This window comes from Salvia hispanica, chromosome 2 (assembly GCF_023119035.1).
Source record: "Salvia hispanica cultivar TCC Black 2014 chromosome 2, UniMelb_Shisp_WGS_1.0, whole genome shotgun sequence".
Lineage (NCBI taxonomy): Eukaryota > Viridiplantae > Streptophyta > Magnoliopsida > Lamiales > Lamiaceae > Salvia > Salvia hispanica.
The window spans coordinates 31,056,102-31,072,457 of NC_062966.1; the positions used below are offsets into that span (position 1 = coordinate 31,056,102).

At 36.5% G+C, this 16,356-nt stretch overlaps 2 protein-coding genes across 3 annotated transcripts; both read right to left on the bottom strand.

Annotated features, from left to right (window-relative positions):
* Positions 1-789: 789 nt before the first annotated feature.
* On the bottom strand, positions 790-9,583 carry LOC125205967 (AP-1 complex subunit gamma-2-like). Of its 2 annotated transcripts, XM_048105202.1 has the most exons (19): positions 9,419-9,581; positions 9,169-9,338; positions 8,055-8,357; positions 7,745-7,886; positions 7,133-7,306; positions 6,835-7,014; positions 6,258-6,412; positions 5,856-5,946; positions 5,293-5,456; positions 4,835-4,889; positions 3,470-3,592; positions 3,286-3,381; positions 2,970-3,097; positions 2,588-2,692; positions 2,246-2,499; positions 1,805-2,050; positions 1,548-1,729; positions 1,356-1,460; positions 790-1,258 (listed from the first exon to the last, which is right to left on the bottom strand). In XM_048105202.1, exons 2-19 carry the CDS (start codon positions 9,198-9,200, stop codon positions 1,163-1,165), a joined length of 2,631 nt encoding a protein of 876 aa, XP_047961159.1. In that variant the 5' UTR covers positions 9,201-9,338; positions 9,419-9,581; the 3' UTR covers positions 790-1,162. The 2 variants fall into 2 exon arrangements, with proteins under 2 accessions (XP_047961159.1, XP_047961160.1); XM_048105203.1 differs by having other exon boundaries at positions 1,548-1,723; positions 9,169-9,583.
* A 349-nt stretch (positions 9,584-9,932) lies between these two features.
* Positions 9,933-13,921, bottom strand: LOC125207165 (potassium transporter 6-like). The gene is made up of 9 exons (XM_048106390.1): positions 13,760-13,921; positions 13,593-13,668; positions 12,985-13,471; positions 12,849-12,902; positions 11,833-12,093; positions 11,706-11,758; positions 11,487-11,604; positions 11,141-11,395; positions 9,933-11,055 (listed from the first exon to the last, which is right to left on the bottom strand). The coding sequence occupies exons 2-9, from the start codon at positions 13,629-13,631 to the stop codon at positions 10,001-10,003; spliced, it is 2,322 nt and encodes a 773-aa protein (XP_047962347.1). The 5' UTR covers positions 13,632-13,668; positions 13,760-13,921; the 3' UTR covers positions 9,933-10,000.
* Between the last annotated feature and the right edge of the window lie 2,435 nt (positions 13,922-16,356).

Here is a 16,356-nt window from a genome sequence, read left to right on the forward strand (position 1 = left end):
TATGTGATGTGACAAATATTGCTGAAGTTACACATAGAACAAATTAGTAATCCTAGATCTGAAAGATGAAATTACGTGAAAAAGTTATTCTAGAACTTACTTAACTAATGCATTGCCTGAAAACAAGGGGATGTAATAATATAGTCTTTAGAGAGGTCGATTATATGAAGACACATGCGAAATGGTGTACCCCATTTTTTTCAACAACTACATTCTAAATTAACCAAATTTATTAGGTTCCATTTCCATTTTTTTCTCCTAGATTATGTGCTGTGTGACACTAGGGTGCATGTGATGTACTTTAATTACGCTACCAATATTAATACAAAAGGTTATTTTGAGAATTTTTTGTCTTGAAAATCGAGTAGCCAATACATTGGATTGGACATTGGAAAAAACAAAGAAAAAAATAAAATAATTGCGTTGTCCTATTACATGCTCTGGCAATGTGCAACACAGCTCAAGCCATGAAAAACGATAAAATTGTTCATGTGATTTTTTGAGAGTACAATACGTTAGTCTTGAGCAATTTTAGGTCATTCTCATTCGTTACGCCCGATTCGTATTTTATTTTATCAATACATGCTTTCCATATATGCTGTCAGCGACTTAAATTAGAGAAACTAATAATGCAGGATGCAATAAAATACGACGTGAAAAATAGAAGATAAAATAAAGTAAAATAGAGTAAGAGTCGCTAAGCTAAGAAGTTAATCTCGCTTGTAATAGGACAACCAGACAAATTATCAGTAACATGTAATGGAACAGAGAGAGTATTATTTTACCAAATGAAGCCCAAATTGGAAGTTTTGAATAAATAGGCCAAGACACAATGCTCCAAAATCAGAACTTTTTTAACAAGTCTAAGTTACAAAAATGTTTCTTGGATTGAATACAGACAGTTCTATAGGAAATTAGGCCAACACAATTCAGATTTCAAGACCTGTTGTGGAGAAATAAGTTTTGGCACAAAACTCTTTTAACGACATTTTTCTTGTAACAATGTACACAAAACTAACCCACTCAGGGAAGAGGTGACGCGTAATTGTAAATAGATGCATTCGATGGGCACCCGGTTGAACTGGTGCTGTGCCGATTACAAGGATGCTTCTTTTCTGTGAAAATTAACACGCGTATCAAGGTCAAGTGTCGGGCAGTTGCCTCACAAGCCACGGGGGAAGTTGTTGATCTGACCCTCCTCGAGAACGTCTTTGTTGTTCGCCTTGTAATTTATTCTCATACGCATAACAAGAGATTTCTGAAAGCCAAAGCATTCATGCTCAGAATGGAGGAAAACATACATGTCAAAACTATTCATCGGATGATTTTAAAGAAAACAATATGAGCGCACATACCTTGCCGTGTTGGCTGTTTGAAACCCGCAATGTCTGTGTGATAGATCCGCCACCACTCGCAGGAAGAGTATTGCTGCTGGCAGGATCCAAGTGCAACTGAAGAAACTGCAAGGACATGCAAGAACATTATTTAGGTTCTCCCGAGTGTTGGGACACGAGAAAGGAGTCAGGATGATGGTGCCCTTAAATTACCTTGGGAACTGCCGCCTGGAATACAAAATTTGAGTAGATATTGGGTGACTTGTTCGTAAACTGAGCCTCGATCAGTGTGGTTTGTTGGCTGCTAGGATTCTTTGAGAAGTTGAAAGTTACTTTCAGGGAGCTGCTCTCGAATGCAACAATTGATGGATAGGTTGGGGCGTCAGTTACTGCAACTAAAGTACCAGTGTGAGAAATCTATCAAGAAGGTAGTAAGTAGTCAATGCAGATATAAAACGATGATATATTACCAGGTACAGATGGGGCGGCTCCAAAACCATCCAACAAATCCATCATTGATGAGCTTCCAGCAGGGGTGGAAGCTTTTACTGAAGGTTGGGGTGTCAGCGATTTCCCCAAAAGATCACCAGCACTTTGTTTATCTTGACTTGTGGACAAAATATCGAGTGCGGACGAGTTACTTAGGGCTGGAGGATCTCCAATTGACAGAAGGTCCAGCAACATATCTGTACCACTTTGCTTTGTCTGGTTGGTTCCTGAAATGTCAACATGAAACAACAAATAAGGTTTACCCTGAATTAGTAAAGGAATGTTGTGACATTAAAATTGCTCACCTAGACTACAAACTCTAACAAAGCAAAACTAGTGCAGATACAAATCAACTTATATGAACCATCCGCATTTCAATTGAATCATTAATACAAGCAAACAACAACTTAAGTCAAATCAACCTTGTGAAGGCGCTGGGGACATATCAACTCCAAGTAGATCATGAAGAAAATCTCCACCAGCAGAGACAGTGGTTGGAACATCATCAGAACTAAGATCAAGTAAATCGACTAGAGGAGGTGCAGGTTTGGCAACCCCATTAGGAATTTTCGGTGGAGCTCCTTGTGAAGTTGAAACTGCATTTGGCACAGAGCCAGCTCTCCTCCCACTGAAAGTTGCCTCATCAAGTACTGGCATCCTTTCTACCAAGGCAGACCTGAAGAAATGCATGTAGCGTCATAGAACCACGTAACTAAAGAACCGTAGGTGGAGGATGTAGATACTCAAAACTAGTCTAACTTTACCTGATTTTCTCATGCTTCCCTATAATAGAATTGAACTCAATTGCTCTCTGTTGCAGTTCAAGCACAAGGCTCCGTTTATGACAATGAATAATGTCGCTTATCCTCCTGTGACAAATTAGGAATGGTTCCTTGCTTGAGTAAGGAAATTATAGATATAATTGTATCGAAACATGCTATCACATACGAGTGTTAACAGCAATATGTCCAGACAAATATAAACATTTTTGCTTTCAAGCCGGTAAAACAGGGAAGTAGAACAAGCACATTATGGGAGACATTTGTGTTAGCAGTCAATGATTACTGCAGAAGTTCTCAGCAGGTGGGAACATGCGGTCCTAAGTGATAGATATCAATATTTTACAGTGGAATGATGGCAACATACTTTGATAAGGAAGGGAAACGACTTGATAGCTTTAACAAAGCAATCAAACACATAGCTCGAGTTGTGAGATCGGAAGAATCACGTCCAATTGCAGTTTCTACAACATTAACAGCATCAGCCTCTGTTACCTGTTCCAGATAAGAGTTAAATTATTGCAGCCTTTTACTTATCCCTAATTCCCAATGAAGTTTAGAGAAATAAAAAATTCCATTAGTATCAAAAAGGGTAAGAACCTTGGGAGGGCAAGGGGCGGGGGAGGGGGGGGGGGTGAGAGGGAATGAAATATGAAGTAAGGAGTAAAAAATCTCAGACTCACAGTTATTGGGTCCTCTATATCAAGCATTCCAGCATTACTAATCAGCAGGTCTGCATATTCTCCAACACACCAAACAGCTACACGAAGAAGAGTTTCCTGGAAGTGATAGCACAATTTTAAGAAACAAGTGGACAAGTACAGTAGAAACTATTATAGTTAATAACCTTCCTCAGCTAGGGCATACCTGTTCAGTTGTCGTCTGTACAGCCTTGTACAGCGATCTTACTGTGTAACCATGGAGATTGGGAGCATTAGTAATTACAACAATAAGGGCATGCCACACATCATCCTTCACATAATTTCCAGCCTGCACGCCATATCATAAAAGTGCAATCATTAGTGAAAAGGTCCGCAGCAAACTTTTTACTGGCAAGTGACAATACATATTATACACCAAAGCACACTTCTACAGCTCTTCATGGGATAGGAGTAGGACAGACATTACTCTCATGCATTTTTAGTAAAAATTATAATATAGCTTATATTTAAAAAACCCGACATGGTGGCATGTGGGATTAAGTGATGATATTCTAAATAAAATAGTATTAATTGCAAACAGCATTTAGGTAAATGCCATTGGTTATGTTTTCGGAGTTTGTGGGGAAAAGTTGTTTGGAGAAAACCTCATATATGATCCAGTAATAAGAAAAATGCACCAGCAAATGGAAATGTGATTGGTTGTACTTTGGGAAATATAATTGGGTAAGGAAACCCATGGGAGTTCCAAAACTGATCAACTATAAGAGTACAATCATAAAGATTGTAGACATTTTTTGAGTGACAGAAGTAATATCATAATTGGAGTTAGCAAATCTTCATGACCATTCAGTTTTCTCTTATGCCAAGAGTGGTTAGAGAATTTTAGCTCCCACAATACCAGCTAAAGTTCTATCATGTGCTGAAGCTATGAATGTTCAGTTGTATACATTTTGGAGCAATAAGCACAAGGTATTAACCCTTAACGTAATGTATGTTCACCACAACCAGATCATTTGTAATTAATACTCCCTCCATCCCCAAATAATATGCACTTTGGGTTCGGCACAGGTTTTAATGTAAAATTGGTAAAGTGAGAGAGAGGTAGAGAGAAAAAGTAAATAAAGTATTGTTAGTGGAAAATGGGTCCCACCTCATTAGAGAGAAGACTTTACAAAATTAGAAAGTGCATATTATTGTGGGACGGACTAAAAAGGAAAGAGCACATATTCTTGTGGGCCAGAGGGAGTATAACTTTTCACAATCCTGTTTGCATCAAGACACAGGAAATTATGTTCTTAAATGCATGATGCACCACACATCCTAACTACAAATTTTCGATATCTAGATCTTGCAAAGGTGATGCTACTCCAGCTATATCAAAGAATAACAAAAAGATGAGCTGCATGGCATTTCTTCTTTATGTATACTAGCATTGCATGAACCATAAGACATGCACTATCAGTAAGTACACTAACAATAGTAGTACAAGATATCTTTGTTAACTACCAAAAACAAATTGATGGCCAAGTCCAGTATTAAGAGAAACCCCAGAAAGTATTAGTAGGCATACCTCTGATAGGACCTTCAGCATCTGATCAATGTACCATATTTTCTCAGGGGAAAACCTGGAGCACCACACAGATGATTCATGATATAAAGCTAGGAATAACTGCATTGAACTAGAAGATATTTTACTATTCAAGTACAACCATGTTAAATGTATTGTATTATACTAATGTAGTCCAATAATCCAGTCGCTGCTACAGTGACATGAGCCCACAAAAAATACCCAAAAGTCAAAACAAAAGGATATTATTTCTCTCTAGATACATGACATCTATCAATTAGAAATGAATCTACTTGAAATCATAAAACATGGATTCACAAGATACGAACTATGAGAAGCTAAAGAAATTGCACACACTTATACCATACATTCTAGCATAGCAAACATCAATGATCATATCACTCAAATTCTTGTTACAGCGATGGAGTTTAGGAACCCTTTAACTTATTAAACTTACTTACTTCTCCACAATAGAGCAAATTTTTGCACTAAGGTCTCCCTTAAATTCTGGGTCACTAACTTCAAGATAGTCAACAAGATCCTTCGTCATCTGCTTCACATTGTTTTCATTTACCAGAAGATAAACAAGCTCAAGGGCTCTTTTACGAATTGAAGCATCTGGATCCTGACATCAAACAAGTCCATGAGTCCCTAAGATTGCACATCCATTATGTGCTTACAAAACTAAGTTTCAGCAGATCCTTGCATAAAATGAAAAGAAACAGAACAAAAACAAATGTGCATTGTGCTGGAACTAGAAAGTTATCTGCAACCAGAAAGTCCCAAAAACCATTCCGTAAGAATGTTGGACTGTTTTGGTGTTCTAAAGAGGGCCTGGTTTGTCAAGTTGCAGCAAGCACCCAACCACGATACTCATTATTGTAGAAAACTAACTAAAAACTAAAGAGATTTTCCATTAATGAAACCAGTATGGTTAAGAGATATTTTCAAAAGCAAAGGAAAAGTTTATTACTAAGTTTTAGCATACTGCATACACGCAATAGAGCTGCATTCCATCACACACCTTTACACATTCAAGAATCGTGGCTCGATGCCTCTGCACTGCTTGACTGTCTAATGCCATAGCTTTCATCAGCATATTCAATGCGACATATCTGAATTAAGGCTTAAATTCATCAGATATACAAAAACAAAAATTTAAAAGATAAAACCTTGAATACAACAAGGCAGATTTCTTAGAGAATCTTTTGCCTTGTATGGTCAAGCATACTACAAGAAGTTGGTCTCATTCATAAGGAATAAAATTCTTGGTTATCACATTGAAGTGGACCAGTTCCTTTCGGCAAGGAACACAGGGAAATGATTAGTATCTCAATGAACTGAAGCAACTTTAAATCAAAATTTGTTTTATTAATTGAAGCTCAAGAATCCCCAGAAAGTAAAGATAAAAAATTAATAAACAGACCTGATATTGTTGTCCCGGCTGGACAAAAATCTTCCCAGTATATTGACAGCAAGTACCCTTAACCCTCCATTATCTTCAATGCTCATGATAGCAGCAACACATTCATAGAGGATGGCATTCCCAGCATTTTTGTTTGACTCGGTTTTGGTTGCCACCTGCAATAAGGAAGCAAAATAAATGAACTTTGTTACCATACAGATACCGATATAGTAATACTGGTCTATCGGTGATCAATGAATTCAAGAGATGGTGTTATTTTCATTTTTAAGATCAAGATGAATAACCCAAAGTTTATACAAACTAATATCTTATTTTTCTCTATTTCATTTTCCAGAGGGGATACATGTGTGAGAACAAGGATACATCAAAATTGTAATTTCAAGACTGGTTACAAATATTGAACAATATGGATGTGCAATGGAGAAATACGCCAATATGAAAAATTATTAGAGTGGCGTGGTTGCTTCAAACAACATGTAGAATGCTAAATGGTTGCCAGAACATCCTTACAAATAAAGGAAGGAATTATGCCACCTTAAGAAGAAAGCGGGTTGATGCATGAGAAATGCCTAGTTACCTGGGCGAGAAGATCATTCATGCTATCACTAGCTTCAGCATCTCCTTCTCCCAAAACACGCAGGAGCTTAAGCAATCGAACGTGAAGAAAAGGATCTGTAATCCCAGAAATATCATACTCAGGTGCATATGGGCTGTTCGTAAGATCCCTTAGAAGTTTGACTAAGCCATCAATGGATTTCTAGAACCAGAGAAAATAATACAGGAAAAAGATCAAATTCTTGTAAGCGGAAACTTCTTCATATGTTCATTATTAGCAACTATCTTCAAGAAACACAGAGATAATTTTGGAAAGTTACCTTTTTAAAATATTCAAGAGCCTCTTCACTGACTCTGCAGAGATCTGTGCAAAGCTGGACTCCTGTTATTAAGACTCCATGATGCTTTTCCTTCAGTAAGGCAGCTGCAGGTTTTATGAAGTTCTCTGCCAGGTCTGGTACTTTCTTAATTATCCTTATTGTGCATAAGGCTGCCTACATTATACAGATTTTTGGGTCATGATGAGATCCGATTCTCGAGGTCTGTGTTTTAAAGCAACTGTGGAGGAACAAAGTTTTGTAAAGACATAACTGATAAAACCACAAAATTTTCTGATAATTTTCTACTTTTCTAGTGAATAGCGCATTAGTCTTAGTTTCTGGAGAAACAAGATATAAATACTAGAATCGTCAATGGATAGGAAAACATTTTACATCTTATGTCTAAGGCTTCGTTGTCACAACTCAACCAGTTCCAAGAGATAATGATTAGTTTGAGGAGCATGAACAATATTTCAAAAATATAACAAAAAATAAGTGATAACATATTCAAATGACATGACGTTTTGATGCCTGATACAAATCAAGTAGTATGCGACAGAGATTATGGTTTTACTTGCTATCTAGTCCACTTCATTGAGAGAAAAAACTTACTTTTTTCCTTATATTAGGGTCTCTAAATTGAAGTAATCTTTCAACATCTGGGGCAAGATCACGAGCCATCTCTGCAGAGCCGAGGTTTCCCAAGGCACAAAGAGCAAGTCCAACAATATACTGGTTTGTGTGGTTTAGATCTCTGTATACAAGTTCATATGCAATTGATTTTCAATAGCAAGCAAATAAATAATAACTTTGGATTCATCAAATATAACATGACAGGATCAATAACTTTGTGTTTCCTGTGTTCTGCATGACCTTGTGTGCTAGGACATATGTATAAACAAAATCAAGTTTAGATTGTTACTGTTTTATTGAGTTGGTGACAAGCATCAGAACTTCCTGTCTTTCATCAAGAAGCAACATAAGGCCAAGATATCCTATTCTCTTCTCTGGGAATCCTGCTGTCGCAATTAACTTCAGGCACTCCATTTGACCAAAATGTGTTGGGTATCCAAGCATGTGAATAAACATGAGCTTTGCCAAATTGCGATGGCTATAATCTTGGTCATTTTCACTTATTGCAGCTCGAATTGCAGCACATTCTTTTCTTACAACTGCTCGTTCCTCAGCTGCAGTCTTGCATGCACGTATGGCCCTAATCATGTCCCTGCAAGAAAATAGTCTTAACTGATATTTCCTGACTTAACAACCTATTATCACAATAAATAAACAACTCATATGCATCAATGCAAGGGCAGAACAGGATAGCTAAAGTTAACAATAGGATATGATGTATGTTGTAGAATGTAGTGATGAGATGGAGGAGTAAAGTCGATTCATAAACATCAAGATAAACTTTTCTTATCGCAGTCTAAAGGGTTTCCACATTCGGCTCTAACCATGATTGCATATACAAGAAGAAGAATGGGGCAGTGAACTTTCTAGACAGATAAAAAAACAAAATCCTTTTCAGCTTCATTTACCACTGCTTCATACACCCAGGTGTTGCGAACCCACAAGATCAAAAACATCACAGCTTGACTAAGATAAGTTCCCATAAGTCTGTCTCGTCTCTGACCCTACTCCAAACAGAGCTACCTTCTCTACTGGCTTTTCTCTTAACATAGTGTTCGTCTTTTAACAAATAAGAAATCCTAAACTCACTAATTTAACTTCAATATCAATCAAATCTATAACTGAACAGACTGCCTCACATTTCGAAGAAACTTATATGCTAAATCCATATCCTATTGCTATCGGTTTTCTCATCATTTACAGAAAAATGCAATCTTATTAAACGATCATTATATCACCTAATATACTACCAATGTCAGCATTCAATCACATTCGTGCTCATCAAATCTCAAACTAGCTGCAAGCTAAATCCAATAATTCAAATCAAACTCATCTCGATTCCAAAAAATCAACAAATACCGTCACACACAATCCAAGTAACACTACAACGACAGAGTGCTGACCTCATTCGCGTGCCGGAGGAAAACGGATTCATGATTGTAAGATAGCACTACCAGATCCAGCTATGATCACAGAAATTTTCCTCGATATCCAAACTCAACTGATCCAGCAGAATCCTCAAATGAATGAGATCACAAAGCCTAAAAAGCAAAATTAAAACCGACCGAGAGATCTGTAGAAGGTGAAGAACAAAAGGTGAGATACTGAGTTTTGGACAAACGAGCTGAGAAATGGCGAAAATTAGGGGTTGACCGATTGGAAGAAACGGAGAAATCGAACGATTAACGATCGAATTCAATGGAGAAAACTGGTTTGAGCCTATGGAGATGGAATTGAAGCAAAATTTAGAAATTGCGCACTGCAAAAAAGTTTCTCCTTTCGCGGGAGGAATGTTCCTATACGGTGTGGTGCAGGGTGCCACAGTGTTAATACATCTATGTGATTGGGCCTCTAAAATCATTCCTCATTTTTCCTCTGTGGGCAATCTCAGTCTGTAGAATCAAATTAAATCATATAATTAGTTATTTACAGTTCCTTACCCTCAATTTGAATTTAGTAATTACAGTATCCTTGAATAATGTGATTATAGATTACTAAATCCAAAGTAATACCAGTAATGAACGAATGATAAATAAATTTTAATTAGGAATAAATAATTTACAACCGTAGATTGTTAAATTATATTAAAAATTTAAAACCAAACTCAAGTCATCTTTTTCCTGACATGAAAACCTTAAGTCATCTTAGCTATAATTATACTGTAAACTTTGCATATATTCCTTATTCCATTTACAAAAACACATTTATACAAACAAAAAATATTTACAACCAAGATTAGATATGATACACCATCCCTACTTCTAATGTCGAAGCATGAGGCACACTCAATGCATAAGTTGGAGCCCTACAATTCCTTCTCAAAAAATCATACCCTAGATTTATCACCATCTTCTTCACCAAACTTGATCCATGCTTTGCTCTTACATACGAGTGCCCTAGAATGTAGGCCACCCCGCCTTCCCGAGCCTCCGCGAGGTCCCGTAGCTCGTCCCGGGCGCGTCTCTCGATCGCCGGGCTCTCGGGGATGACAAACCGGACTCGTTTCCTCACCGAAGGGGATTGTATTTCTCTGAGCTCTGATGTGCCCGCCGTTTCACCATCCCCACCGCCGCCTTCGTCCTCGCAAAACTGGATCCCTTGATGGGTCGAGGGTGACCCGACGACGACCATTTCGTCACTATGCTTTGCAGAATCTGTGTCTTCGTCCGTTAGGGCGGCCTTCCCGGTCCTTATAAACTCGGCTATGCTGCACACGAGATCGTTCTCGAACTCTAGATCATCTTTATGGGCATCGCGGTATCCGTAACGAACGACGCATCGGTAAATCCGGTGGTCCCTAGGGCCAATATGCCCGACAAGAAACCGCTCCTCGTGTCTGACGTGGGGAACGGAGACAGACTTGACGCAAAGGAACACGAGAACTTGGTGGAAGGCCGGGAGATTGGTAACGAAATGTGAGAATATCGCTGGGATTCCGGAGACCAGCTCCGTGTGTATGAGGCCGATACCACGGACACGAACAATGCCTAGGCTCGGGCCGAGCTTGAGAAGCCAGTCGACGGAGACCTTGTTCTGGACGTCAAACTCGTACGTCTTGAGTGTCCCGTAGTGCCAGATACTCATCGTTAGCATGAAGAAGAACGAGAGAGCAATCGGTACCCAGGCTCCTTCGAGAAACTTCACCAGAGAAGCTGTAAAGTAGAGGGCTTCGATTGTCCCAAAAAATACAACGAAGAGAATTGCCAACAGGACACTCCGACGCCAACATAACACGATAACAAGAGACATCAAGCAAGTCGTAACCAGCATCACCGTGATAACGGCTAGACCTAGATAAAGAAAAACAAAAATACATTCTCATAACATGAGCAGTAAGACTGTTTCACATGAGACTAAAATTGAGTTATGGCTTACCTGAAGCATTACCAAGACGTCTCGTGTCTCTAAAACCGATAGTAACAGCCAGGCATAGGATCATCAAACTCCAATTGATCTCGGGGATGTAAATCTGTCCATGGAACTTTGATGAGGTGTGGACTATCTTGACCCTCGGAAAGCAGCCGAGGGCCGAGCACTGCTTTATGATAGAAAAGGTTCCGGTGATAATCGCTTGGCTTCCAACCACTGCAGCGAGGATTGCTATCACCAAAACCGGCCATCTTAGTTTCTCTAAAACAATAACACAAGTAAGCCATGTGAGTGGAAACAGCTTCATGAACAATCCTTCCACGTCAGATGAGTTTTGGTCAGAGATTCTTACCGGGTACAGAGACGTAAAACCCGACATGATTCTGCATATCATGGTGTTGAGAAAGATACGCAGCTTGCCCCATGTACGCGAGGACTAGTGACGGATATACAAAAGATGTGAATGCTATCTATAAATCCACAGGGGAAAAAATGAGTTAGTCAAAACGAGCTTTGAAAGCTTTATCTACAAATTTAGGGAAGATACTTTCAAGAATCACTTCAACAATACCTTAATCGACACCTGAGAGAAGTGCCCGAGATCAGCAAACATGGCTTCCGAACCTGGAAAAATTCGACCCAATATCAACCATATTCCGCAAAGAAGAGAAAATACTATCTCGAGTGCTCCTGCTTACCCGTTATGCAAAGCAGAATTCCTCCCAATGACATCCAACCTTCTCTCTGAGTTTTCTTTAGAAATATATAAATATAATACGGCGACAGAGCTTGATAAACATGAGGGTTCCAATAGAAAATATTGTACACCCCGATAACACTTATGCACAGAAGCCATGTCACGACCACAGGTGCGAATAAGAATCCAACCCTGTGGGTGCCATAATGTTGAAGGGCAAACAAGGCTATCAGTATGATACAAGCAACGGGTACTTCTACATCTGCAAGATTATTGCATTTCAGGCAGAGCATGAATGCATCGAAAAATGTAAATACAATTTTTATCCACAGCACAATTAAAAAAGAACGAAAGACAAACAGAAATATTCTGGTCCAATATCATTCAACCTGTCTTCAAGTACAGAAATTTGGCAAATTAGGCTACAATATAAACTACACACTGAGGAGAGGAGCCTCTAAACGGTTGTGAGGTCATTCAGGAGATAAAAAATTAATAAACGACCGTTCTAGATTCATGATGCAAATTCATCTAAATATCTCAGTTCACCTACAACACGAATTATCGTAAGAGAAACAAACAATGAAAAGGCATCCCACTTTCACGAGCAAAGCTCATTGTGCAGCACTTTGATTTTGCTCCCAAATAAAGAAAGCTTTACAGCATTCATATTCACAAATCACTAACACACTTCTCCCAAGGTAGGGTTGGGGAACAAACATAGAGAAAGCACGATCAAGAATCTTCCGAACGATCATTTCTAAACTAAACACACATGTTATACTATTCAGACAGTACATAATGAACTTTTCAAACTATAGTTTATGCTTGAAAAAAGTTAGTGGTTTTAAACGTTTCAAATTTTAAATATTTCAACTGTTGGACACTATACAGACACCATCTCATCCTAATCACTTTCAACTTTTTAAAATTTCCTAATTATGACATAAACAGTGTAATAAAACAAAGCTATCTATTACCATAACCAATCAATTCCATAAAATTGAGAATTCTTACATTTGTGATGCTCTTTTTCCATGGCAATTTCAAGGCCAGAAACAGCAGAAAACACTGCAGAAAAAAAAGGCATTAAAAGTTAACCAATCAATAACTCAAATTCCAACAAAACAACACATACACACAACACACACACCAGAAATGGCTGGACTCAATATCCCATCCCCAATCACCATACAAGCTCCAAGCAGAGCCAACACAAGCAAGAACCTCTGCAACACTCTGTATCTCTCCAGAGTGGCCTTCAACCCGGCCCCGAAGCTTGTCTGCGTCGGGCCCACAACATCCCTCTTGTAAGCTGACAAATCCTCATCAGCCTGCTGGAAGCTAGGCAGTGAATTCACCTTAGCATGCCTGCAAAGCAGTGAATACAAGGCAAATGTGCCTCCTTCCCCATTGTCATCAGCTCTCAACACAATAAACACATATTTCAGCAGAGGCACAAGAGTCAATGTCCAAAACACAAGAGACAAAACCCCATAGATTTCCTCATTTGTATTTGAATGCTTAATGTCTTCAGCAAAAGTGCTCTGGTAAACATACAAAGGAGACGTGCTCAAATCCCCATACACAACTCCCAAACTCTGATATGCAAGAATGAGAATCGTCCTCCAAGATTCTTTCTGCAGCAAATAATTCATTGCTTTAATGCATATATATTGAAATTTATTCATAATCGTATCTTTATTGCATATGTAATGAAATTCTTCGAAAAAAAGAAGGCCCGGATGATAAAAATCTCACCTTTACTTGATTCTGATAAACCCCAGTTTCAAGATCCATCGGAAATGCTCTCAGTGGTTCAAGACAACCATTTCCACTGAAAATTCAAGAATTTCAACAAAAGAAATTGCAATAGATGACATATTTGTAGGCATATATATATTGATTGGTAATTTATCAGAATATACCTAAACGTGCCACAAGCGGTTGTTGAACAACCTCCAAAGAAGAAACAACAACTTAAAAAGAAAAAGCAAGATTGTTAAGAACTTAAAGAAGTGTGTGACAGCAGAATTTAAAATGATAAAGAAAGATTGACAATCGGAATCAAAGATGAGGTTATTCGGAATATTTTGTTTGTGACTGATATGTAATCGAGTTTTTTGGCTATATATATTCCATCGAAAAGGAGTTAGTTGGTAATTTAATTTAATTTAATTTTTTTAGCTATCCTACAAATCTACAAGTTTAATTACCCCAATTTCAATAACATATAAACCTCTTAAATAGAAATTAAGCTTGAAATTATCTAATTCCAGTATATGGAGTAGTAACTTTCGTTTAAATCGAGCTTAAAATCACATATAAATATTCTACTGAGGAAAATAAATATTAACGACTAAAATTTGTTATATGTATAAAACTCATAGGAGCTCTTTCGATGCATTTAAAACCTTATTAATAAATAAAATAGATTGTTTGATACTCCTATTTGATAGGTAAAATTTATATTTTGACAGTGAGTATATGAGTATTATGCAATTAATGGGAAGCTCCTAAAGTTTTATCTATTTTAATTGTGGCTAAGACAGATGCTATTTAACTTTTATTTTTAACTTTTTGAGAGAGAGAGACGTGTAAACGTGTGCAATTATATGCAGATAAGTGAGATTACATCAAAATATTAAACTCGATTTTAATATTCCACTACGTGGTTGACTCACGAGAGATGAATATGATATTCCAAATCGTTCCTTATTTTGGGTTTTTGCTAAGTACTCTAATTTATTTTATTATTATTGAAACTCTCAAAATTAGTTATATCATCTTATTCATTGGTATTGAATCTATTGATGCCATGGTTAGGTATTAGCTTTTATATATATAGGAGTGTTAAACCAGAATCCCTTTCAAATGTAGAACATAGAATCAAATAAAATAGATCATTATAAAAAAAATAAAATTATTATAATATTATTTTTAATTTATTATAGAAAATTAATGGTCTCCTATAATAAACTATTTTCATATAGTTCTATGTTATGCATTTAAAATTGGTTCTGTGTTGATCACAATATATATATATATATATATGTAAGTTTTGAATTATTTTTTTCTTCTAATTTGTTTCCACATCCATTGTTTTGTAAATAGATGTGTAATTGATGAGTATTTGTTGGTTTCATATGAAAACAATTGGATTTGTTTAGCATATATTCTCACATTTAACATATCAGCACAAATCATGATGGATTTATTGTATATTTGAATAACTTAATTGATCGAAATTGTAAAGTTGTAGCTAAAATTGTCCTAATCTCACGAAATTATGAATATGCTTTTAAGATTTCACCGCCCTAACTAACAACGCGTATAATTAGGTGTTTTATTCTTAAACTTTTTGCTGATTAATTTTGTTTATTACAATTATTATTTATGAATAAATATTCCATATGGAAAAAGGAAACAATAAACGAATACTACTATCGTTATAAATAGCAATTGTCCGTCAGTATAAGACAATAAATATGATGGATGCCTTTGAATAGCCGACCAACTATGTTTATAAAATAAAAATAAATAAATAACCAACAAACTATTAAGAAACTAATTATAATCATAATTAGATCCGATTTTGAATTGTTAGTTGTTACCGCAAACTAATTGTCACAGAATCGTCTGCTGGATATATTTTCGTGCAAGTCTCTTACTCTATATGCACCATAAAAACATCAATTAGCAATAAATTATCTGTCATTACTTATTATTGCCAATATTTTTAATCTAATTATTTTAGATAGACAAATGAAGATATTTATGTACTTTGCGAAATGTAATGGTTGCTATAGTACTACTATTTATTACTACACCGACGATTATCTGCTTATCCACTCACTTTTTAAAAGTGTAATAAATGTAAAATACTATAAGAATATTAATGTTGCTCCAATCCGAAATTAAATATTACTATCAATGTATCATAGTGAGATTTCATATTTTTATGTATACTTCGGCTGTATTTTCCTTCTTATTGGTTTTCTTTAAATTTGAAAATATCTCAACAATTTCATTTCTTGAATTTCTATTTTTTTTCCCCTTCACGTAGTAATCATGGAATTTAAAGGGTCGATTTTGTGTAATCTGTAATGGAAATGAAATATTGGACAAAAGAAATAATATATCACACTTTTTTGCTTCTTGGTCACTATCATCATAATAGTCCTGTTTTTTAACATATATGTGTGTTTTTTTTAACATATATGTGCATTTTTATAATGTCGTTTACAAAGGTCCAATAGTCCAATACATGGAGTTGTCCTTTTTGAAGTTCTGGAAAAAATCGTGGTCCCTTTAAAATTTCCCCTTTCAAAATGGTTTTATCATCTATAATAATGGAAGAAGCTAATTCACTTTTTATATTCACAAACTTATGTTTGAACGATATATAGCATATTTTAGGGTTTATCCTTCAAGTAAATATTTTTTTTGAAAAACAAATCATTATAATCTTTTAAATCTGTGCATATTATTTATACAAGAATTTATAAAACATACTGTAATTATA

Excerpts from the sequence above, each read along its gene's own strand:
- LOC125205967 (XM_048105202.1), bottom strand. The coding sequence starts at position 9,200 with ATGAATCCGTTTTCCTCCGGCACGCGAATGAG. Across the intron at positions 7,887-8,054 it reads GTCACCAACTCAATAAAACA|AGATCTAAACCACACAAACC; the intron begins GTAACAATCTAA and ends ACTTGTATACAG. Across the intron at positions 1,259-1,355 it reads CAAACAGCCAACACGGCAAG|AAATCTCTTGTTATGCGTAT; the intron begins GTATGTGCGCTC and ends TTTGGCTTTCAG.
- LOC125207165 (XM_048106390.1), bottom strand. The coding sequence starts at position 13,631 with ATGGATCTTGAAACTGGGGTTTATCAGAATCAAGTAAAG. Across the intron at positions 12,903-12,984 it reads ATTGAGTCCAGCCATTTCTG|TGTTTTCTGCTGTTTCTGGC; the intron begins GTGTGTGTGTTG and ends TTTTTTCTGCAG. Across the intron at positions 11,759-11,832 it reads AATTCTGCTTTGCATAACGG|GTTCGGAAGCCATGTTTGCT; the intron begins GTAAGCAGGAGC and ends GAATTTTTCCAG.